This window comes from Hyalella azteca, unplaced genomic scaffold, assembly GCF_000764305.2.
Source record: "Hyalella azteca isolate HAZT.00-mixed unplaced genomic scaffold, Hazt_2.0.2 contig4627, whole genome shotgun sequence".
NCBI classification, from domain to species: Eukaryota; Metazoa; Arthropoda; class Malacostraca; order Amphipoda; family Hyalellidae; genus Hyalella; species Hyalella azteca.
This window is the reverse complement of record NW_025934840.1, coordinates 553,972-580,715: the sequence shown is the minus strand read 5'-3', so window position 1 is coordinate 580,715 and position 26,744 is coordinate 553,972. Positions and strand designations below refer to the sequence as shown.

The 26,744-nt window shown below is 37.1% G+C and overlaps 1 protein-coding gene across 2 annotated transcripts in view; it reads left to right on the top strand.

Moving 5' to 3' along the window:
- Positions 1 to 26,744, top strand: part of LOC108665352 (calponin homology domain-containing protein DDB_G0272472) — a 54,881-nt gene that overhangs the window by 9,143 nt on the left and 18,994 nt on the right. The window contains exons 1-4 of one of the 2 annotated variants that reach the window (XM_018152096.2): positions 769 to 3,753; positions 5,046 to 5,638; positions 22,204 to 22,338; positions 24,484 to 24,611. In XM_018152096.2, the coding sequence (XP_018007585.1) occupies positions 824 to 3,753; positions 5,046 to 5,638; positions 22,204 to 22,338; positions 24,484 to 24,611 (3,786 nt within the window). In that variant the 5' untranslated portion in view covers positions 769 to 823. Of the gene's footprint in view, positions 1 to 768; positions 3,754 to 5,045; positions 5,639 to 22,203; positions 22,339 to 24,483; positions 24,612 to 26,744 lie in introns of those variants that run through there. The other variant, XM_047880083.1, reaches the window with a different exon arrangement.

Here is a 26,744-nt window from a genome sequence, read left to right as displayed (position 1 = left end):
GGGTTCATTCGGCAAAATTCGTACGCCAATTTAAATTTTTATCTTATCATTTGATGAAATGAAATTATCCGGTAGTGGCTATCAGTGTTGAGTGCGTGAACTAATTATAAATTACGTTTATGTCGTGCAAATTTCATCTTTCCTTGTATTGTGTTATAATTTGATAGAAAATCACGATAAAATCTTGTTAATTTTAAATAAGTGCTTAATCCGCATTTGACTTAGTCTATTGCGTACAGGCTAATTGTGATGTGAAAGTAATCCTAATGTCAAGTGCTGAAGAAAAAAAATGCACGTACAATTTAAATGATTTTTATAATTATCGATCACATCCAGCGGGCCAGAATGACTTGAGTTTAATATTTATTAAACGCATTATTTAATATTATTTTTAGTTCCTGATCTTACTAAAAATTTGCACCTCCCTAAAGTTTCATTTGTGTTCACTCTTCGTTTCCGAGTCACGCTTGAATTGCGAGTCTTATGACATTCTGCGACAAAATGTAAAAAAATTATTTGTTCTTTAAATACTGAGCAAGCATATTTTGACGTGTGGTATATGTTGCCCATGAATTAAATGCCATTAACTAAACTTAATTATTTTGTTAAAGCACACCTCTAGCAATTTTCTGAGTTATATTAGTTCGTGTGATTTTTCGGGTTATTTTAGATTTCTGCATCATCATGAATATTGTTCACATTTTACATTTTCGATTTCAAATTATGAAATTTACTTTTGTGTGCATTAATTTTTGCTTCCGAGTTCCTTCATTTCGCAACAGGCGCTGGTAAAGACCGAATTAACAATAAGTAGGCTTACATTATGTTTGGATTTCTGAAAAGTAAAACTAAAAGTAAAAATTATCCTGCTCAGGATTTGAACGGTCGACATTATAGCAAAGATAAAAATAAAAAACCAAGCAAAGAAAAGAAAGAAAAACACACGTGCAAAGCGAACGACGCCAGAGATGCGTCGCAGCCTTCGAACTCTTTCTTTAAGAAAGCAGAAACTTTGCCTGCGCAAGCGGGGTCTCGGAGTTTATCCAACGGACATAGCAGTAACAGCTGTGCGTCTCTTGACCAGTTGTCATCAAGTGATTTACAACTTAATTCGGCTAGTGAAACATCCGAAATTCACTCGAAGTCATCTAGTTGTAGGTACAGCTACGCACTCTCCACCTCCTCTTCGAGATCCTCTATTCCGTCGATCACTACTGAGTTCGTCGATGAGGATCTGGCTGTCACTAATTCAACTTCTACTCCAAAGATCATAACAACGAACCAGTTATGCGCTAACGAGACTAAGGAAATCCAGTCGACGAGATATCCAAGCATGTATTCTGCAAAGCAAGTTTCCTCTTTGCTCTCTACCGCACTCAAACCTCTGAAAGAAGAAGCTTCTGAAGCGACAAAAGAGTCTATTAAAAATTATCCAATTTCTGCCAAGCCTATCAGTCCCAAGACAAGCTGCGCTAGTAACCACAACTCTACTTTAGTTCACACTCTTAGTAATGACGACGAAGACACGTCAGTCGGTAGCAGTATTTACAGCGCCCCTCCATCTCCTAGTAATGTGATACCCTCTTCATCACAGTTTAATAATTTCAGTCCAACAAATCTCGACTGTAAACACTCCCTTGAATCAACTCCGTCAACTTCCAGTTCAAGTTTATCAAGTCTATCTGTTCGACCCAACTCTCCCTCTGGAAGGAAGACTCAACCTGGGCCAAAAATGGGAACTATAGCAAAGTTGGGAGCATCCCCAACCACTTCAAGAAAAATGTTTAGAACAAACATAAAGACGAACCCAAATGCATCATCTTCTGCAGTAGGAACCATTGCAGCTGCTGCTCCTAGTACAGTAACTTCAATAGCAACATCTCCTGACACGGAAGTTTCTTTGCCAGTAGGCGTTTCACAAGAGGCCGTTATTCGCGACTCGTCTTTTCAAATCGAACAAAAATTCAACAATGCATTAGGACCGTCGAACAGTAATGCTGACAGTTTCGATTCGTCACTAACAAAAAGCTACTCGATTACTAAACCAAGACATTCTGTATCATCTGTGCAGTCATTGGAGTCAATTCCAGAGAGTGAACACGACTTGGTTGCACCTGAGAGCAACATTGCAGGTACTTTTAAGGATGAAGAGCAGAGAGATGCTCCTAGTAGACAATGTTCGATTCCAAACTTGCCCGAATTGAAGGAAGAAAGTAGCGCTGAAGATGAGCAGCAAACATTCCTGGAGTCTCATGTGAAGAACATTTCACAAATGAACGAAGAAAATCCAGAGGTACCGTGCGGTAGTACAGACATCTCAGTAAAAGCTGCTTTCGATATTCTCAGAGACACCATAATGAAAGAGAAGCAGTTTGCTAACTTAATCATGAGAGATTACCTTGAAAATAGGAATGACGAAGATTCTTCAGAATCTTTCAGGGAACCTGAAGTGAAAGAGCATCGCCTTGAACTGATTCCAGATTCACTTGGTCTGATGAACACGATTACTTTTACCACTGATAAAGTATCCCCCGTGGCTGAAGATGACCCAAAAGAGAAGAACATAGCTGATGAAGGAGACAAGTCGACTTGTGAACCACAAAGCCAATCAGACCCAGAGTCCAGTACCTCTTTGAGCCTTAGGAACGTCACTCCCACTCACGCTGTGTTCCAGATACCACTCCGGTCCAAGTCGTGTTCTAGGGAAAGAAGTGAAAGTCCTTGTTACATTCCTTCCCCTCTGAATGCCAGTCCTGTGTTCACGGCTATTTCAAGCCACGTAGAAGATGATGAATTGCAGCTAAGGGTGTCGAACATGTCCGGTGTCCAAGGTGGTGACGACGCTTCAGAAGTTGCATGTGTAGAAGGTCATGTAGAACTAAACTTTGACCGAGGACGAAAAAGCGATAAGACTTCGTCATCCCAAAGAAGACGTTCATTGTCAACAACAAAGAGACAAAAGCTATACGATGACATCAAAAAATTTACTGCTGAAACTAAGGAACTAAAAATTAAAGATAATGGTTCTGAATCTATAAACTTTTCTCCAAACAATCGCACTAACCCTTATGAAGTTGATGCTGATGGACGAAAATCGGCCATTTCTACTATGAGAGAAAATTTAAAATCCTCTGAAAAGACAAAAATCTCTGCTCGACCCAGGTCATCTTCCTCTCAACGGCGAGTCGTCAACACGCTGCCAAGGACGAACTTGAAAAAGCTCGAGAGGTCAATCACGGTCGCTGAAATTAAAGTTAATGTTAATGGTTATTCCAATGTTCATGGCAAGCAGCCCACATCACTGTGCGACTCCGCTGTTCCCGCCCTGGGCAAAATCAGCGATGTTCGATCGTGCCATAATTCCTCCAGTACACAAACGAAAATCTTTCACAAGCGGAGCAAGAGTGACACGGACGACGGTAAAATGGGCCCAAAATTGACGCCAAATTTTGGTAGCTGTCACAATTTCCGTGGAAACGATGAGGTCGGCGATGGGGCCAGAGATCGAAAGAGTTTTTTGCTTCAAGGAGCGTCGCCCGTTACACTGCAGCAGATATCTCGTGCCGACGAAGGAAAACATCCAGATCCACTTTACTGTACAGAAAATATGAAATATAACGAGAAGTTTAATCAAAAACTTTATCATTCCGATGGGAAACTGAATGTTTTGAGGCAGGATGCATCAGAATGTCCTTGCTCCTATCACCTAACCAAGGATGCTTCCTTCGAGCGAAGAGAACTTGAACTAACACGGTGAGCAGATATCATCGGAAATATCGATGGTATTTTCAAATCATGTCCTTATTGTTCACTATACTCAGTTAGACATCCCTTTAATTGGAACTTCTGAGTTAACTGGAATTTTAACTATTACTTAACCCTCTACCGCCGTATGCCACTCTCCGGGAACATAACTTTCAACTTAACCCTCTACCGCCGTATGCCACTCTCCGGGAACATGACTTTCAACTTAAATTATAAGTAAACTATTGAGTCTAGCAACCTGAGAACGTTAGTACTCAACAGAGAACATTTTAAAGTTGTCGTACGTGGCGGCAACCATCAGTGCAAGTCATTTTGCGCTCACTATAACGTATCCTTTTTGGGAAGTAGACTTGTGACAGTATTGCTCCGGTTACTGGCCCGTCCTCTTAAAGCATAAACAAAAATATTATTATACAAAAATGCTCGTCAGCTATGTATGACGACCATGACACGAACAGGTATTATGCCATGCCAATACAGGTATTAAATAACAATGTATTTCGTAATCAATGACGTATTCAAGCATTTACAACAGAAAATTTATTCGTATAGGTATCCATCAACGATTCTCTCCACACACTCACACGCGTGTTTCTCAACTAAATGATGGTAAATCAATCAACAATCAAGGTAAACTCTGGTGAAAAATGAGTCAAATGGTAGACTCATGAAAAGTTTGTAGGAACTTACACAGAAGTTAAGTATTGTAGCCGGAATGCTTATGTACCTCGTTCAGCCTTTGTCCCGCCAACGAGGATCCCTCCACAGCCGATACCAATTTAAAAAATCGTTTTATGTTTATGATAAAAACGTTTTTTATGTTTTTAGCAGACAGTTAATTGACTTAGAACTAAATATAAGTGAAATAATGCAGGATTTTGCCACTTAATTATTGGGCGCTGGGAAGAATTATTCAGATACTTTAATGTCATCTTAAAAAAAATCTCCATTACTAATGATAGAAAACGAACACGGAATTCAACATAAAGTTGATTGATCATTATTGAGAATTGGTGTCAAGTTTACGTTTGATCGAATTGCGTTTATAGATTCCATAAAAAAACTTTCCTGAAATTTCAATAAAAATAAATTCAATAGAGCCGTGAACGTAACGCATAACCAAAAAAGAACCTGCGTACGCATTTTTACCGCTAAAACCCCACACACACCATTTAGCCATTGACACCGGAGGACTGAAAGAGTCACTTACTGTAATGTGTATTTTACTTATACCAGGTAAAATGTAAAGCATTTAACAGTATTTTGTTCTCTGTCCCCAGGAAGGAACTGGCCGCACTACAAGGCCGATATGACGGCCAAGTTGAGAGCTTGACGGCCTTATTGGCCCAAAAAGAGCAGGAATTGGCCAGGGCCAAAAGTGAGGCGGCCGCGGCACTGCAGGAGGCGCAGAAGCAGAACAGGAAAGAACAGGAAGAGATGAAGCTGAAACTTGAGCGAGAGAAGCAGGAGCTAGAAGAGAAGCACAGAAGAGAGCGAGAGGAAAGAGAAGAGCGTGAACGGGAAGAGAGATATACGAGAGACAAGGAAATAAAAGAGCTGAGAGAGAAAGAAGAGAGGCGTATAAGAGAAGAGCAAGAACGAAACGAGCGTAAGCGAAAAGAAGAAGAGGAAGAGAAAAAAATATTAATAGAGGACAAAGAGCAAAGTAATGACGAACAAGAGGAACAAGAAACGGAAGAAGAGAGCAGTAAGAGGGCGTTAGAGAAGCTACAAGTCGAAATGTTGTTGCTACGTCAACAAAATGAAGAATTCGAAGAAATGGTCAGAGAAAAATATCGGCGTCAAGTGGAACTCGAGGTGCAGATCGGCGAGATGAACAAAGAAATCGCATCCAAGGAAGCCAACATACAAAGTAAGACATATTTCTTATAAATTACAATAATTATAAAATTTCAGTTTAATATAAATATAAATAAACAAGTATAAACATATAATAAATAATAAACATAATATAAATTATTTATTTATTTATTTTAAATTATATTTATTATATAAATAATAAACATAATATAAATATAAATAAACAAGTATAAATAATTAATAATATTATAAAATTTCAATAATTATAAAATTGCAGTTTTTATCATTAAATAATTTCTCTTGATTGTCTTTAATTTTGCGCTTCTCGTTTGTCGTACCGCTCATTTTGCGTGATATATTGATTTTTTAGTTAATAGTTATTTTTGTGTCAATATATTTTGTGTGTATACAAAGTAAGCCACATTGCAATTTTTATCCTTGAATAATTTCTCTTGATTGTTTTTCATATTGCGCCGTTCGCTTGTATTACCGCTCATTTTGTGTGATATGTTGATTTTTGATAGTTATTTTTGTGTCTTATATTTTGCGTGTATACAAAGTAAGCCCCATTGCAATTCTTTATCCTTAAATAATTTCTCTTGATTGTCTTACATATATAATAAATAAAAATATATAATAATTTCACTTGATTGTCTTTAATTTTGCGCGTCTCGTCTGTTGCACCGCTCATTTTGTGTGATATGCTGATTTTTAATAGTTATTTTGCTGTGTTTATATATTTTGTGTGTATTCTATTTTGTGCGATAAATGAACTTTAATAATTACTTTACTTTCAGCTCCAAGTTGATTTTTTATTATATTTTGTGTGATAAATGAACTTTAATAATAATTTTTTCTCTTCAGCCTGTACTGTTAGCTTAGGAAAATTACCCACACGCGTCTCTTTCTTTTAATGATTTTTTCTGTACCGTATAATGCATTAGAGCGACAGTTGTTTTAAACTACCGGGTGCTGGGGCGTGTGGGAAGAGGGAAGACGTCGCCGAGTTTATACTAATAGGAGGAAAAATTAAAATGTGCCAATATGTTGGCAAAATGCTCGTAATATATTTTTATGGTGATTGAAAAGTCTTATGCATATCAAAACCCCGTTGGGACATTTATGGTTGGATTTCAGGTTTACGCTAAAAGGAGGAAAAATTAAAATGTGCCCAACCTTCCAGTAGGCAAAATGCATGGTCATAATTAATTTTTATGGTGATTGAAAAGGTTTTTTGCATATCAAAAACGCGTCGGGACATTTATGGTTGGAATTCAGGAATGCTAGGTGATTAATATGGGAGATGGCAACGTCTATTACGTCTTGCAATATTTCTGTGCAATTTTCAAGCTAGAAAATTTGTCTTCATGTTCTAGGTTTAGGATTAAGGTTATATTGTGGTGCATGAGTGAATTTGTCTGCTGAGTCCGATTCGCATTCAAGATTTGCGAAGGCTAGAGGCGTGACTTATGATTTAGGAACAAGGGGGTTAAGCCTCCAGGAGATGTTTGGGATGTGAGGGAACGTTTAATTTCACAAATGGCGAATAACATTTTTTTGCAGTACAATTACAACACAGAAACACTGTGTGTTCATAGGCCACATATTCAGTCCATTTCGTAATGAATACGCCGGATTTTTTTTTTCACTCAAAAAATCACGTACGTAATAAATTATTACATTAAATAAATATATTAAATATATACGTAAATATATTATATATCACACAAAATAAATAATAAATTAATAAATTCAATTAATACATGGACATGTAGAGGGGCTTAAGAATATTTTTAGGGGCTGATGCTCTTCCTAAAATAGACCCAATGATGCCACTGACTAGTTACGATTTACTATATGAGTGTCGTCGAGAGGGACTATTTCTATATAGTGGCAGGAGCCTTCCGGGTGTTGCGTCAACACTCTGGGGTTAAAATCGATCGTTGATTATAAAAAAAAATGTTTACTGCCGAATGTAGAGTAATCCGATAGTGATCTACAGCTGTTGCCGCTCATGATATATCTGGCCCTAGCCGCCATTCATCAACATAAAAATACACTTAAATGATACGATAATTGTAAGCATGATGATAATTTGATATGATAAAAATTGATAACTTGAAATAATAACTCGAAGTGATAACATACCTGCAATGAGATAATGTAAAGAATTAGCTAAGTCCCATAGGGATTCCAACCAGTTCTGTGTTATATTGGCGAATAATTCTCTCGATTTTTTTTGTGTTATGAGACCAACTTGTTCTAATACTATGTTCTACATAGAAGTTTTTTGGGAGAGAATTGGAATGTCATCATATGTTGGTATAAGTGAATTTAGGAATTCACTCTTCTATTGTTTTTTAAGTGAGAGATTATTTTGATAATATTATGTTATTCTATGGCGTTGAAGCTGTCATAATTCACTTAGCTTGCGTCAAGTTCGGCAATGCTAAGTTTGGCTCGTCTTGAAAAGTTTATTAGTGTAGCTGAGTCAGTGTCTCACAGTTTCAGTTAGTTTTTTTCTTGTGTTCTTCAACGAATTTAATGCAACTGGAGGCTGTAGCAAGCAGATGTTGGTCATTGCGAGGTCTGGAAAATTTAACGGGGATGGACATGGATTGTTTAGGGACATGAATGAACGGGTCCATTCAAGTAGTTTTTTGTTGCATGTGTTTTGGGTTGTTCACGCTTGTGATGGCAAGTCTGAGTTGTCGGAAAAAAATGTATCTTCCTCAAGGTTGTTATCGCAGTCAGTCTAAAAGAAGGGTTCAACTTACGGGTGATTATTGAGCCTGGCTCCCGGGGTGATGTTCAACCGCGACAATTTCAACCGCCGGGTGACTAAATAAGCGCCGGGTGAAGCAAAGCTCTATTTCCGTCCGCGCGTCAAGGGGCGGAGTTCTCTGTTGGCAACCTGACTAGTCATCGAACCTGACTAGTCAATGTCGATGTTGGCAACCTGACTAGTCATAGTTAACCTGACTAAGGTGACTATCATCACAACTAGGGTGACTATCATCACGACTAGGGTGACTGTCATCACACTAGGGTGGCTATCATCATGACTAAGGTGACCGTGATCACGACTACGGTGACCGTCATCACGACTAGGGTGACCGTCATCACAACTAGGGTGACCGTCATCACAACTAGGGTGACCGTCATCACGACTAGGGTGACTATCATCACTATCACGACTAGGGTGACCGTCATCATGACTACGGTGACTGTCATCACGACTAGGGTGACCGTCATCACCACTAGGGTGACCGTCATCACGACTAGGGTGACCGTCATCACGACTAGGGTGATTGTCATCACGACTAGGGTGACAATCATCACGACTAGGGTGACCGTCATCACGACTAGGGTGACTGTCATCACGACTAGGGTGACCGTAATTACGACTAGGGTGACCGTCATCACGGCTATTGTGATGCCGGCGATATGACACTTTATTGATGCAACATAATGCGTGCTACCATATATCGTTTAATAGTCTTTTATTAAAATAATCGAGAATATTTCAGAATTTTAGTAATCTATAGCAATTTGTTAATTAATAAAATACGACTGGCTATCAGAATCATGACGTTGGAAGAGCTAATAATTGTACAAAACTCAGATAATCTCGCATCACATTATTAAAATAAAACAAAGACCCGCATGATGACCTGTTTTTTTTTGTAACGTATATTATTTATGGTACATGAAAATTCAAAATTTCAGGGTCCGGTTCAAATAAAAAAAACATGGCTATTAGTTGAGAAGTTCATACGGAATTGAGCTATAAAAGTCAAATACGGGAGAATGTATAATTTTCCTTTTATTTGAGTGAATAAGGGACGATCTAATTTAGAACTTATCCGCTCACGGTATGTTTTTATTGACAAAGAAGTTACTGTGTTAATTAATCTGTTTATGCCAATAATTGGCTTAGATATTCATATTATTGGCAACTATATTGGCTCGTACCGAGCAAGCGGTAGACACAAGTAGAGGATTCGGCTACGGGACACCGAGTTTGTTTGACGTCGCCATTAAAGTGCCCAGTGACACGCAATACATTTGGCACCAGCGAATCTCTCCGCCCTCAGGCATAACATAACACAACGCAAGCGCCGGAACCTCAATACATCATCTTGTATGCTCTATATCTAATTAAAGTACGTCGAAAAAATTATTTAATATTAATAGATTAATAGATATTCAAACTCAATATGAAGAATTTGAATCATGTTATAGTAGACGTTGGTCTCTGTAAAGTTATAGGGGAATGTGTAGGAGTGAGCGATGTTGATTTAATAATAATAGACATTCAAATTGAATATGAAGAATTGGATTTATGTTAGGCTCCATGTTGGTCTCTGTAACGTTGGAGTCTAACATGACGTTGTTACAGTCTAACATGGAGTTGGAGTCTAACATGACGTTGTTACAGTATAACATGGAGTTGGAGTCTAACATGACGTTGTTACAATATAACATGGAATTGGTGTCTAACATGACGTTGTTACAGTCTAACATGGGGTTGGTGTCTAACATGACGTTACAGTATAACATGGAGTTGGAGTCTAACATGACATTGTTGCAGTCTAACAACGTTGGATTCTAACATGGCGGCCTCTGTCTCTGTAGCGTTGTAAGGAAATGTGTAGGAGTGAACGATGTAGACCACAGCGATGTTTACAGCCGAAAATCTTCAACAAATTTACGAGTGCACGCCCAAGCTGCATGCATCTTCAGACTTTCTCACTGCAGGTGCTGTATACAGCGCTAATGCTAACAAATCTGTGAACAACATGACCTGGTAAACAGGCCTTGTCAGCTCGCTGGTCTGTGCTGTTGCTCGGTCAGCCAGTCTCGGTTGTATATCTGTATCTATTGAAATAATTTGTGTTATTAATTGAAGTTTATAATATTTAACAATTATTTTATTGATGGAATAATTTTAAAACAAAGTTTATGTCAGATACATTTTTGTGGTACGTCTGACCACTCACACGATCCAACAGAGCTGGGCTATTCACTTAATTTGATGAAGACCAGATTCTGTTAGAGAGCAACTTTCGAACCAAGAGTTCCAGGTGATCATAATTTTTAATAACTTAGTGCAGAGACCCCCAAACTTTTTTTCATCAGGGGTCAAAAGCAAGCCTTCTGAAACCTTCGCGGACCGGTCACGCCCATTTACTGTTTTTAGTTCATGCGTAACCAGAAATAAACACCACGCTCGATTTTTTGTGTAAAATCTAATCTATGTGTGTAAAATCTAAATAAATTGTTTTGTACACATTAACTACGAGATATCCTACGGGCCGGATGGAACCTGGCCACGCGGGCCGGAACCAGCTCGCGGGCCGTAGCTTGGAGGCCCCTGACTTAATGTAATATCCGTATTATTAACTATAATTTAGAGCCGAATTAAAACCTCGTATTGGTCAGAATCCTGGCCACGGTTCGCCTCTATAAGAGACCTCTGCAATAGACCTTCTATCAATGATTTTTCTATAAATTTATACAGATCCTGCAGGATTGTCGGAGGTCAATCGAGACCTATATCAATTCTTGATAATTTGGCCAACTATCTCTTTATTGGAGAATTATTATCGTTATAATCAAAATTAGATTGACAGGTAATGAATTGAAATTATATTGGATCGGAGTGTTTACATTGAATGAGGCAACTAATGAAATGGCTGACCGGCACCTGCTTTTCATCTTAAATCGAAACGTCATACATCGAACAGTAATCGAAACAGTAATATGAGCTCATATAAGCCACAAAAAATTCCTAAACCACATATATGAACTTTTTGGCTCAAATTTAAACACATAATTTAGAAATAAGTTCCTGAAGATGTGAATACAAGCAGAATAAACTCGCAGTGTGTTTAGCTTCAACAATTTCAAGGTGTCTTATACTGACTACGATGCGCATTTTATATTGCACGTATTTTTGTCTAACATGTTACTAGTGATATTGTATATTGGTATAATATTGCCGTTATCTCGATGTGATGCGCCGTTTTTTCATAGTTCCTCATCCATTTTTTCTATTCTTACTCTACAGTGCTATATGGAATTCGCTCGCGACGCAAGTTTTAGTTTATGTCTTACACTGTAAAAAAATATCACCGTTAAACGGTCTCACCGGCGTTCTAGTGGCCGGCCGACACGTGAAAAGAAACACCGTTTGCCCGTTTTTATTAAAATTTAACGCTAGAAATCCGTACAACATGTGGAAGAACGGAAAACGGTTTATTTTCACGTGGCGACCCGCCACTTGAACACCGGTGCATGAGACCGTTTTTTTAGAGTTTTTTTTTTCGAACAGTGCAGACTAAGAAACGGTTTATTTTCACGTGACCGGCCACTATAACACCGGTGAGACAGTTTTTTGCCGTTTTTTAACAGTGCAGGTGTACAAGTGCTATTCTTACAGATGTTACAAGTGCTATTCTTACCGATGTTACAAGTGCTATTCTTGCAGATGTTATTACAATCATCCAATGCATTGGGACCACATGGCCTAACACACGAGTCCAGCAGCAGCGGTAGCAGCAAGGAACTGTGTATAGGCTTGCCGAGACGCTAAGCCATCGCGTTAGTTTAGCGTTAAGATTTGGTGTGAGAGTGCAGCAGTTGAGCTTTGCTCTCTAAAACAAGAGATTTGAGATTATTTGTTGAGAATCTTTGAGGTTAATTTGAAAGAGCTTTGCTCCCTAAAACAAGAGATTTGAGATTATTTATTGAGAATATTTGAGGTTAATTTGAAAGAGCTTTGCTCTCTAAAAAAAGAGATTTGAGATTATTTGCTGAGAATCTTTGAGGTTAATTTGAAAGAGCTTTGCTCCCTAAAACAAGAGATTTGAGATTATTTGTTGAGAATCTTCGAGGTTAATTTGATAGGTAAAATTCGTGCACTTAACTACCCAATTCCGGGAATGCTCGCGTTATTTGCTTAAAACAAAAATCCCAAATTTAACGAACGAATTTATCATCATGACGTAGATTTCACATTGCTTTGTTTGAGGGCCTGTACAGAGGCCTCATCTTGGAGAGCAGGCACAAAAATACCGTTCCTGTTAATAAAAACTTTTGATATTTCTGAGATAAATAATGGAGTAATTGTTCCAACTACGCATAAATTGTGGACATCGATGATTTGCGGGCTCATTTGGTGGCAGCAGTGCAAAGCTCCTTCTGTATAGCCTTTTTCTAATTAAATAAATCGAAAAATGCAACGAGAAGAAACAGAAGATAATTTGGGAAATTCGGTAAAACAAAAGAAAAAATAGAGACCGAAAATCTGCGGGAGAAAACGAGATGAGTTAAATTACGTATTAAAAAAGTGCCGACAGAAGAAACTAATGAAAATAAAATCAAACATAAGGAATTAAGAAGCCAAAGGATACTTGGATTCTTGCAGTTCTGATGGCTGAACTCAGGGGTAGGCAGTGGTTGTTCTAAGAATTTTCACTTTTATTGATATGCAAGTAGTCTTATATTTTATTTTTTTATCAGCATTTATTGGAGAATTGCAATCAATTCAATTAACGTTGAATAACGTTTGTCTCTAATTGGTTGGATGACGTGACTGAGAGACTGACTCCTCTCGTATGGCATGGAATATCACTTGTAAATAATATTTTGATAACCTTATTAATTATAAACTAACAAAAGCGCAAATAGAACAAAATAACGCAGGATATACGGAATAATTTCTGACAATAACACTGCATTTAAACAGTTGAGTGGGCTTCACAAAGTCGTAGGAGACGATGGGTTCCCGATAGTTTGTGTATTTAGGACACACTTTTTTGCGCGCCCCAGTTACCTCGATCCACCCTTAGTCTCGTATATAGTTACCCTTCCAGTAACCCTTACTGTCTCGTATCATTTAAGCCTTTCAGTTACTCTGACACTACCATTACTGCCTCGTATCATTCAAGCCTCCCAGTTACCCTGATGCTACCTACCATTACTGTCTCGTATCATTTAAAGACTCCCAGTTACTCTGATGTCACCCTTACTGCCTCGTATCATTTAAAAGCTCCCAGTTACCCTGATGCTGCCTTACTGTCTCGTATCATTCAAGCCTCCCAGTTACCCTGATGCTGCCTTACTGTCTCGTATCATTCAAGCCTCCCAGTTACTCTGATGCCATCATTGCTGTCTCGTATCATTTAAAGGCTCCCAGTTACTCTGATGCTACCATTACTGTCTCGTATCATTCAAGCCTCCCAGTTACTCTGATGCTACCATTACTGTCTCGTATCATTCAAACCTCCCAGTTACCCTGATGCCACCCTTACTGTCTCGTATCATTCAAGCCTCCCAGTTACCCTGATACTACCATTACTGTCTCGTATCATTTAAAGACTCCCAGTTACTCTGATGCTATCCTTACTGTCTCGTATCATTCAGGCCTCCCAGTTACCCTGATGCCACCCTTACTGTCTCGTATCATTCAAGCCTCCCAGTTACCCTGATGCCACCCTTACTGTCTCGTATCATTCACACTCTTCCGTTGTGTGAAACGATCATTCAACTCTAATCCTTGAGGCGTTTGAATGCGTGGTTCGATCGAATAAAGTCAGTACCCGCGAATATAAGCTGCGGCGAAAAAGAATACGGAACTCTCTGATGCCCGCAAGAATCCGCGGCAATAATTAATACGGAATTCCCAGAAAAAAATCCAACACTTGAATGTTAGAAGTTTATAGTGTGCAGGTTTTGATCAACATGTGGCAATTGAATACGGTGAAGATACTTCTAAAAGAAGTATCTTCACCGAATCTTCTTATAAAAAACCGATTGTATCTTCTTAAACCGATTGTACCGAAAAACCGATTGTATTGAATCTTCTTCACCGATTGTATCTTCTTATAAAAAAGAATCATTTTAGTTTATGCCTGCCCATTGTGCACTATAGCATGCATTTCATTGTGCACTAGCATGCAGTTCGAAGACTGCTGTACAACTTACGATAATCGTAAATATTATCATGAATACTTCCTCCGTCATGCGGGTTCCGACAAATACGATTATCTGCTTCGGTTACGGAAACTCCGACGTTTAGACCTTCAGGTCGCGATCACTCGAAGCTTAAGGTCGCAATATCTCTTCTGTAGGCCAATATTTTTTCATTGAGGTGCTCTGGAATTTCACTTTGCTAATATATTGCACGGTCTCGGAGACTCGTGTATAGCGGCGACGGATTATTTTTGTGGGTCTAACGTGACGCTACACTGTTCGAAAAAACGTGAAAAAACGGTCTCACCGGCGTTCTCGTGACCGGCCTCCGCGTGAAAATAAACCGTTTTACCGTTTTTAGCGCATTTTCTCATTTATGAAAAAATACACTATTGCGCTCGCCATGTCCGTCTGTCCGTCTGCCTGTCCGCCTGCCTGTCCGCCTGTCTGTCCGTCCGTGACTTCATGTTTTCGTCGACGAGAAAATGCGCCCTCTGTCACTCACTGCGGTGAGTACTGAGTTATACTTTTTCAGACGTTGTATTGATTTCTAGTGTTAAATTGGGATAAAAACGACGACACGGTGTTCCTATTCACGTGACGGGCGGTCACTGAAACGCCAGTAATACGGTTTAACGATGATTTTTCGAACAGTGCATGGAAGATCCCAAGACCTCCTTCCAGCCCGTCACTATAAATTTTATGGATAACATTTTACACAACCACGTAATTCTTCTTCTGCGTGAGCACAGGTTTGAGTGTCTGATCGGGTATCCCTTAACTGTTCGAAAAATCACCATTTAGCGGTATTATTGCTAAATAACCATTTAGCAATAACACCACCATACAATACCGCTAAATCACCATTTAGCGGTATTTTATTTCAGTAACCGGCCAGCACGTGAAAATAAATTTCGTGTTGCCGTTTTTATTACAAGTTTACACTAGAAACCAGTGTAACATCTAAAAAAAACAGCGACTCGGTTCATTTTCACGAGGCGGCTGGTTACTAGAACGCCGGTAAATTAACGTTAAATAAAGTTTAGGACCGTTTTTACACCGTTTTTCGAACAGTGAATTCTTTTGCTTCTTTGTAACAACTTTGGGAGCTCATACATGCTCTTTCTGCTATTTTGGTTGTCACTAGTGTCAGAGTATGTTGTATTGATGACGGTAACACCGCTGTTAATGTTACAGGTGCTAGTGCTGCTGTTGCTGTTAATGTTACAGGTGCTAGTGCTGCTGTTGCTGTAAATGTTACAGGTGCTAGTGATGCATGTTGCTGTAAATGTTATAGATGTTAGTGCTGCTGTTGCTGTAAATGTTATAGNGTGAGTGCTGAGGCTGTAAGTGCTGCATGGCAATGCTGGTGCAGCGGTCGCAGCTGTAGGTGCTGTAAGTGCTGAGGCTGTAAGTGCTGCATGTCAATGCTGGTGCAGTGGTAGCAGCTGTAGGTGCTGTAAGTGCTGCATGGCAATGCTGGTGCAGCAGTAGCAGCTGTAGGTGCTGTGAGTGCTGAGGCTGTAAGTGCTGTATTGCAATGCTGGTGCAGCAGTAGCAGCTGTAGGTGCTGTGAGTGCTGCATGGCAATGCTGGTGCAGCGATAGCAGCTGTATAGGTGCTGGGGCTGTGGTTTATCTTGAGAGCTTTGCGTCATTTGCTCAGTGAGAAATGGCCGGAAGCAGATTGCGTAGCGCCAGAGTTTCATATTAGACTTCGCTAGTTGTCACGCTTATTTATTTCTGAGAGTTAATATTTCTGCTGCAGGGAGCGTTGAGTTTTGGTTATATTACAATTTTCATACTAGGAATATATTTTTATTCTTAAGGAATGTGAAGTAAAAGCTACATCACTATTTAGAGTCCTTAATTTTTCACGCTTATTTATTTCTAAGAGTTGATATTTCTGTTGCAGGGAGCAACGAGTCTTGGTTATATTACAATTTTTATAATAGGAATATATTTTTATTTTCAAGGAATGTGAAGTAAAAGCTCCCCACTATTTATCTACAGTCCTTGATTTTTCATTGATTTTTTACCACGGAGAAAGCGAGCCGAGACACAAAAATCGGTATAATTTGAGCTCCATAAATTTTTACAAATCTCCGTAAGTTTTTCGGTGGCTGCCTATACATTACCAAAGATTTCCATCAAGGGTGCAAAGGGGCCTCTGCGCTCGGAAGTTTGTCGACTTTTTGATGGATGTCCGGCCTACGAAAGCCTGATTTGCTCGCATTATTTATAGGCCTACTCGAAAACTTGTTCTTACAGCAGCGATAATTCTTAGAGCTCCATGAACATTGAATTACAAATGAGATTTGCAACGACGAAATAATTTTTTTCAGCGGTAAAAAATGGAGGATATGTTTGGTGGCCAAGTTATTTCATAGAATTGAATGATTTTGTCCTATTTTGATTCGTTCATTTTTAGTAAGCGATGAGAGTCATAATTAAAACAGATAATTTATCTGCTCTAATTATATTACAATTATCCTCTTGTTTTACTCTGAATTTTCTACCTTGCACGCTGCAGGTCACTGATGTTTTTGAAGAACCCTGAAGATTTTTTCGTCAACTCTGAGTCTCGCGGGCCTGGACTCTCCTGCATGGCGCAGATAGCAAGAGCTCTATTTTTCATGGCATATTTTCGCAGTAGTTTTGACCTCGGTAAAGGAACCAAGGATGGAAGGATAGAAAGGTCACTTTTGTAAGGACCCATGAGGCCGTAACTCGTGTGTTTTTATTCACACCGAGTTAGATGTATATTAGTATGTATTATTTGGTATATTATGTATATATGTATATTATTATTATCTCATTATATATGTAAAGAATTTTTACCGAGCATGCTTCTCCCGTGCACATAAGATTCAGTCCTTTTAGGTAGGACCAGAGTCGACGAGCTAAGCCAAACTCAGTCTCTAACCAAAACTTGCCCTACCCTATCAAAATTTTGAGTTGGTGGCGACCCTGAATTAGGAACCGCCTAGGACTCGGACCGTACGTAAATCAGCTTCTCTATGTCCTCTTCTGCTCAGGGTTTGAAAGGCGGCCTCTGGGCAGCTTGCTAGCTCGGTATGACTCGGCTCGGCCTACTCTTCTCATACTCTCAGGCGACTATAAAGGCGAAAAGGAGATTCTGACTAAAAACTGATTTTGATCGAATGACCAAGCAGACCCAGAATGACTCTGCGCCGAGTGTAACAACTATTCGGCCGTACCCTATGCTGTCCCCGAACTTTGTTAGGGTAGTTTGTTCAATAATTTGGTATGTTATTATTGACTTATGTTATGACCATTTTATTGTTTCTTTACCTCGATTGTTTTTTTATATTGTTGATAGATTTTGATTAACTTCAACTTCGAGTTTAATTGTTCATTCTTTGTCTTCAGAAACCGTTAAAATGATCTAAGAGTTTTCATTCCGAACAATCCCCCGAACAAAGAGCCATATTCTTCACAATATATTATATACCGCATTATATACTCATTATCTTAGATCGAAAATTGAGATTATTTCTACGAAACTTTTTATTTCAGAGCGGAGGATGTTTCAAACAATTTTGCACGAATTTTGCACGTTATGAAATAAGAAAAAATTTGATGATGCAACAATATTAAGTAATTAGCGGCCAGTGTGCGCGGTGAATATTTAACTTTTATATTTTTAGCTCGTGACTAAGCGCGATATTCTGAACGAAGTTTGTTGATTCAGCTGCTCATTTATATACACGTGCAAACAGAGCATTATTCTCCTCAGCTCTGATAATATCAATTAATATTTACGCATTCTTAAATGGCAAGCGTATGCAATCATTAAGCGGCGAAATATTATTGTTTTATCATAGCTGAAATACCATGTATTAGTAAAATTTTTATTTTTATTTATACGGGACCAGAATTTCTGAAAAGCGAGTGAAAATTTCTTCCTTTTCCAGACATTAGCTGGGATGTACATTTCTGCGGAATTTTCTAACACGGAAATTTTCTAAATAAATTGTGTCCTTGGAACGCGTTAAAGGTTGTCACGCGAAGTCTGCAAAGGTGCGATAAACTTTAGTGCAGTTCATGCATTGTTTATGAGTGCCAGAGTTTTAAGGTCTCATGTTGACCGCGGAGGCGTGCGGTAAACTTCTGAACTAATGGCAGTGCCTCTGAGCTGATGCCTTCACATCTAAACTTTGGGTCTCCACTCAATCTCCCAGGGAGAAAAGTAGGAAGAGAGGAATTGGTCCAAGTCTCACCTCTGGTCCATAAATTTTTTAGTCTCCCTGCGGATGGAATATGGCGGGTTTAAAAAATTGAACCATTAATTATCACAAGAACATATTCATCCGCAGGGAGACTAAAAAATTGACGGACCAGCGGGAAGACTTAGATTTCCGTCTTGTTGTCATATCCGTTATTTACACGGGGGACAGATAAATAACTCTAATAAGGAAAATTCATTATTGGATCAAGATCATTGAAGTTTGAATAATTGCCGTATGACAGATTTTTGGCCAATAATGAGGCGCTGTAAATTCAACGGTGTACAATTTTTTGTTGCAGCGAGGAATTCCGCACAATTATAAAAATATAGCAGAACCGCTTTAACACGTTTCAAAGTTACCGTGTTTTGACATTTAAAATCTATTTCCTGTCCATGGAAAGCATAATTTTCATCAACCAAACAACTTTATGAACTGGAATAGCGCTGAACTATGATAAGTTATAAACATGTAACAAATGATTAACAATTATTATCATCGAAAGTCGAACTTCATCATAATGATGTGCGAAATTGAGCATGCAAGGACGTTATACATTTTATTGGTAATTCGTCCTCGATGGAAATTTTGATAAATTAGAACTTGTTGCAACACGAGTGTACTCAAGCTTGAATTAAATTCACATACATACTTCTGAACATGCTAACATACGTTCACAGTAAAGTGCAAGACACAACAAAGTCATTAATTTCTATTGCCCCTGAAATCGTCAGCGTCATGTGGTTTCATATTGCGAACAGCACTAGACCTTTGTATGAGCGCAGCTAAACCATCAAACGGGATTCCAAGTTTAAAAAAATAGACCAGTACTCACTGCAGTGAGTGACAGAGAGCGCATTTTCTCGACGACGAAAACGTGGTCACGGACGGATGGACGGACAGACGGACGGACGGACGGACGGATGGACATGACGAGCACAATAGCGCCTTTATTTCCAAAAACTAGAAAATGCGGTAAAAAGTGAAATCTCTGAATGTCGTGCAGATAAATGTTTATTGCGGCTGTGGTGCAGGGGATTTGTTTCAAGTTCTACTGACTCGATTTTCCATGTCGTTGTAACGAGAGGAACTTAGGTTTGCTGCCTCAGAAACTTGGCTGAGAATTTATCCTCGCTAGAATTCCCTTGAGCGCAGAGGACTGATGTTTGGCATATCAAGAATGTTATTTGTTGGAAGTTAAAGATGGAATTTCGAGTATATGAGAGAGTGCGCATAATACGGGCATGAGCTGAGCAATTTATGCGAGTTACAAAGAAGGCAATTTAGTTCAGGATTAAAAGTGAAATATCGAAGGCTTTAGCGTAAGGTTGTTATTCAAAAGCTATTGGTTTAGACATAAATACGAAAGGGCTAGAGAATGGCTGTAATTAGGATGAACTCGAGAAAGGTTCTATACAGATTGTTTTCCATGTTATTCTATTTAGCACATTTTCTCATTTATGGACATAATGCCGTATATTGTGCTCGTCATGTCCGTCTGTCTGTCTGTCCGTCCGTGACTTCACGTTTTCGTCGAAGAGAAAATGCGCTCTCTGTCACTCACTGCAGTGAGTACTGAGTTTTATTTTTTGAAGTAATCCAGTCGGTACGCACTGCTTTAATAATTTATGTCTTAAATTGCATTTGAATTTAAGATTTTTTTTAAATGGGGGATAACTTTACAGTCCACAAGAGTCCGGAATGAAGAAGCGTCATCATCGGTCGACCTCTGCGTATATTAATAATTGACTGACCAAGGCCTGCGTTTTGACCGTGCCGTGTAATATGCATGTCGAGATTATTAATATAAGAGTGTTACAGTTTCAATTATATATTGAAAAATAAGGAATAAGAGAGCAGCTGCATTGTTGAAAATAATCACAATACGAAATATTTTTATATCGGTAGATAATAATAACGACAATATTTATATACACAATTAAGTAAGTGTGAACATGTGTTAAGTAGATATATAATGAACTGAATAGTATTAATATAAACTATAAAATAAGTGCGATCATTAGCTACGTAGATATATAATGATATTAATGATTAAAGTAGATATATAATGAGTAATATTAATATACACAATAAAGTAGGTATGAACATTATCAGGGCCTGGATCAGGCCCTGATCCAGGTCTCGTTTAGCTATCAATTGGTTTTCATGAGACGCTCGTATTCATAGCAAAGGAGAAATATAAGTGAATATGAAAAAATGTTGTTTAACACCTAATTTTTTAAAATTGCAATTTATTGTCTACTGTCATTATACCGGTATTATTCATTGCTTCTAGTTCATTTTTCATCTCATAGTATCTTTTAGCTCCTTGAATATTTTCCTCCATTTTCGTAACATCTTTCATTTTAATGACTAATTTTTCCTGCTTCAATGAACGTAATCCTTATTTTTCTGATATTTTAGCGTGGTTTCTTATCATGTCGATGGATTTTGTGATCCTAGCATCTAAATGTTTTTATTGACATCAAACTCCGTCATATGTTACTAAAAAGAAGATGTCGCAGGTAATTTCTCAAATATTGCAGGCTAACATAAGGATTAAAAACTGTAAATTATATTCATAGCGCATTTTCTCATTTATGGGAAAAAAGGAGCTATTGTGCTCGCCATGTCCGTCCGTCTGTCCGTCTGTCTGTCCGTCCGTGACTTCACGTTTTCGTCGACGAGAAAATGCGCTTTCTGTCACTCACTGCAGTGAGTACTGAGTTATATTTTTTTTAGAAATTTGAAGCACAAGAGAAGATTTAAAATTTTAAGAACCAAATAATTACTAATTATTTCATATGCGTGTAGGCGTGAAGGTAGCGTTGAAGGTACAATTTAAAAAAACTGTAAATTTACTTTCTATTTTCATAAATTTACAGTCTAAGAGGAAATCTAAATAAAAAACTGAAAAATCAATTTTTTATAAATTTGAAGCACAAGAGACAATTTAAAACTTTAAGAACAAAATAATTACTAATTATTTCTTATATAATAATTATTATCTTATTTATTATTATTTATTAATTTTTTTATCTTTCTCAATAATAATTATCTTATTTACAGGCGTGAAGGTATAATTTTTATAAATTTGAAGCACAAGAGGAAATCTAAAACTTTAAGAACCAAATAATTAATAATTATTTCTTATATAATAATTATTATCTTATTTATTATTAATTATTATTATCTTTATCTTTGTCAATAATAATTTTCTTATTTACCGGCGTGAAGGTATAATTTTTATAAACTTGAAGCACAAGAGGAAATCTAAAACTTTATGAGCAAAATAATTAATAATTATATTTTATATAATGATTATTATCTTATTTATTATTAATTATTACTATCTTTATCTTTATCAATAATGATTATCTTATTTACAGGCGTGAAGGTAGAGCTGAGTTACTCTAAGAACGAGACCGAGCTCACGAGAGGTCTGGTGAAGAGACTGACAGAGGAGCTCGAGGAGCTCAAGCAGCGAGTCGAGAGTCTTGAGCAGGAGCTAGAGGCCTCCGAGAGTGAGTGACTTATTAAAACTTCATAAAAATGTATGAATATATTTCACTAACTTTAGTAATGATATCATCGTCATGCTGGTATTTTAATTTAAATTTAAAGTTCTTTTATTTTTAAAATTCCGTAAAATTCCATTGAAAAAATCTTTTATGTTGGATCACATTCATTTTCATCATTAAGTTTCATAAAAATGTATGAATAACTTTCACTAACTTTAGTAACGACATCATCGTTTTAATTCGGATAGTTTTTTCATGTTGGATCATTGAAAAAGTATCCGAAAAAAGTATGAGAACTATGTATTTCACTAACTTTAGTAACAACATCATTGTCATGCTGGGGTTTTAGTTCGGCTAGTTCTTTCATGTATATCACATTCATTTTCATCATTAAACTTCATAGAAATGGATGAATATATTTCACTAACTTTAGAAACGATATCTACGTCATGCTGGTATTTTAATTCGGATAGTTTTTTCATGTTAGATCACATTCATTTTCATCATTAAACTTCATAAAAATGTATGAATATATTTCACTAACTTTAGTAATGATATCATTGTCATGCTGGGATTTTAATTGGCTAGTTCTTTTTGGATCACATTCATTTTCATCATTAAACTTCATAAAAATGTATGAATATATTTCACTAACTTTAGTAACGACATCATCGTCATGCTGGGGTTTTAATTCGGCTAGTTCTTTCATGTATATCACATTCATTTTCATCATTTTAATTCATAAAAATAATTAACGACGTCATCGACATGCTGGGATTTTAATTCGGCTAGTTCTTTCATGTTGGATCACATTCATTTTCATCATTAAACTTCATAAAAATGTATAAATATATTTCACTAACTTTAGTAACGACATCATCGTCATGCTGGGATTTTAATTCGGCTAATTATTTCATGTTGGATCACTTTCTTTTTCATTACGCTTGCATGAGGAAGAAGCGTTCTTTAGTTGTTACATCTACCGGACATTTAATCTAATAATGCGAAGAGAATAAGGAGATTATGAGTTAATGATGAACGGTCATTTGAGGATCACAAAAAGTTAAATAAAAGAAATTTTAAATGGAGCTTCAAGTCCTGGCAATTATAGTTATATAAGGTTTTTAATTATACAATACAATTTTCTGTCAATAGATAGTAATTTTTTTCATCATGCAATAGATAGTAATTTTCTGTCAATAGATAGTAATCGAAATTATTTCTTAAAATAAACCGGTGCGCATGCCTGTCATAGATAACAATTTCACCTTCTCATTCGAAATTATTTCTTAAAATAAACCGGTGCACATGCCTGTAATTGATAACAATTTCACCATCTCATTCTAAATTATTTCTTAAAATAAACCGGTGAACATGCCTGTCATTGATAATAATTCCATCATCTCATTCGAAATTTGTTCTTAAAATTAGTATATTTAGTCACTGATAACAATTTCACCATCTCATTCGAAATTATTTCTTAAAATGAGTATTTTTAACAATTGATAACAATTTCACCATTTCATTGGAAATTATTTCTTAAACTGAGTATTTTTAAACATTGATAATAATTTCTCAATCTCATTCGAAATTATTTCTTAAAATAAACAGGTGCACATGCCTGTAATTGATAACAATTTCACCATATCATTCGAAATTATTCCATAAACTGAGTATTTTTAAACATTAATAACAATTTCACCTTCTCATTCGAAATTATTTCTTAAAATAAACCGGTGCACATACCTGTCGTTGATAATAATTTCACCTTCTCTTTCAAAATTATTTCTTAAAATGAGTATTTTTAATAAATGATAACAATTTCACCATCTCATTCTAAATTATTTCTTAAAATGAATATTTTTAATTCATGCCCATGTGTCGGTAACTTGCAGGAAACAATTTCACAATCTCATTCGAAATTATTCCTTAAACTTAGTATTTTTAGTAATTGATAACAATTTCACCATATAATTGGAAATTATTTCTCAATATGAGTATTTTTAGACATTAATAACAATTTCACCATCTCATTCGAAATTATTTCTTAAAATGAGTATTTTTAATCATCGATAACAACTTCGCCATCTCAATTAAAATTATTTCTTGAAATGATTATTTTTCATTTCATGTGTCTGTTACTTGCAGGGGAGCTAAAGCGCATGGAAATCCTACAAGAAAAACTGCAAGTCACGGAGGCCAAGAAGAATGAAATGCAGGCACAAATTAACGACATTGAACTGGAGCGCGACGAGGAGATCAAAATCATACAAGACGTAAGTAGTTTGTAATAATCTAACTTATAACAGTAGCTGAACCTTTCCCAAGTAAAAATAAAAAAAAAATACAATATCGAATGAAAGAAATTGTGACCCACTTCCAGATGTGACCCACTACCGGCCGGATGGCCCTAATATTTGAGCAAAAAATGAAAGCTTTGGAGGTATTAGTGACCAATAAATATTCTCGATCTTCAACCACAAAAAACAAAGAGTCATTTTTTATTTGGGTAATACTGGTCATAAATACAGAAAAAAATTCGTATGAACGGCTAATCGTTTTTTGAGCTGAGCCTTCTTTTACATACAATAGCGTCGTGGGTTTGCTAAATGCAAATGGCCTCGAAACAGCTCTACGCTGTCCAAACTTCGTTAATTGCGTTGGCACTAAACATTTCGAGCTTCATTTGTCCAGTTACAACCAAATGAACTTAATTTTATACCGCCGTATATTTCTCTCCGGGAACATAAATTTCAATTTGAATTATACGTAAATTATTGAGTGTAGCAACCTGAAGACGTTTGTACGCAACAGAGAACATTTTAAAGTTGTCGTACGTGGCGGCAAATTATACGTAAACTAGTGAGTGTAGCAACCTGAGGACGTTTGTACGCAACAGAGAACATTTTAAAGTTGTCGTACGTGGCGGCAACCATCAGTGCAAGTCATTTTGCGCTCACTAGAACGTATCCTTTTTGGGAAGTAGGCGCGTGACAATATTGCTCTGGTTCTCATGTCAGGCGGTAGAGGGTTAATCACCAATCATTCCCAGAAGTACTTCAGTACCGCATAACACTTCTCCCTGATCCCTCACAGTACTCACCCTACCTCAACCATGCCGTTTATCACCAGCTCTGCCTAATTAACCGTAATAAACCTTAAGCTTCAGCGCCTGTCGTAAGCGGTGCTATTTTTCTGCAACTCTAATCGCTGGAAGTGAGTTTGAGCGATCAGACGCGCGGCGTAACTCGATTTGAAGCGCCCTTAACTATGGCCACTAAACTGGGCGATCAGAGGTGATGACGTTCACTTTATTGGGCGAGTTTGAATGCGGTTTGAGTAGGTGTGTTGCTTATGGCGTGCAAGCCTCAGCCTGGTGTAGAGAAATCATGCAACGGTCTGGTGTAAGGATCACGTATTATTATTATTATTATTATTATTATTATTATTATTGTTATTATTATCAATATTATTATTATTAATGTGGACGATGCATGTGTTTCGGTCAGCCGGCGCTCACCCAGCTGTACATATTAATTTTTTTTCATATTAATTTAGCGCTTCATATTAATAATTTTTATTCATTCTAATTCAGCTTTTCATATTAATTTTTGTTCATTGTAATTCAGCTATCCATAGTCAAGCCGTAGGACTGATGAAATTTGCTGGCTGGCCACGGGTCCTACCACTGAACGACGGCTTCGTTTGAACTGAATTAAAGTTTCTTTGTAATATACGTGGACGCTATAATTAAAGTATAAGCTAACTAGACTACAGATTTGTCAGTATTAAATTTAAGTGTTCCATTGGTAACATAGGTAACTTAACTTATTGATTTAATTGATTGTGAAGTATAAAAGACGTATGTTAAATCAAGACAGCATACTCTCATATCAGGACACAGAGGATTGAATTTTTTGTGTTAACAAAAGTGAAGAAGTGTCGTCATTTTTTGCCATAATATCTTGAAAAACTCCGACATGCACTCAAATTTTGATCTCGTAAAGAATAATAACAGCAGCATGCAGCATTGTCTACATGTATGCTATCGTTGGATCATTGAATGCGTCATTGCAAGCTCAATTTTTCGTTTTAGCCTACATATAGTGTGTGTTTTTTCACATCATGAAACTTTGTTGTAATTTTATAGCTTTTTAAGTTCCACTTTCATCGTATTTCAGTTTCACTGTATTTCAGTTTCAGTTTCATCGTATTTCAGTTTCACTGTTTTTCAGTTTCGGTTTCATCGTATTTCAGTTTCACTGTTTTTCAGTTTCGGTTTCATCGTATTTCAGTTTAAGTTTCATCGTATTTCAGTTTCACTGTTTTTCAGTTTCAGTTTCATCGTATTCCAGTTTCACTGTATTTCAGTTTCGGTTTCATCGTATTTCAGTTTAAGTTTCATCGTA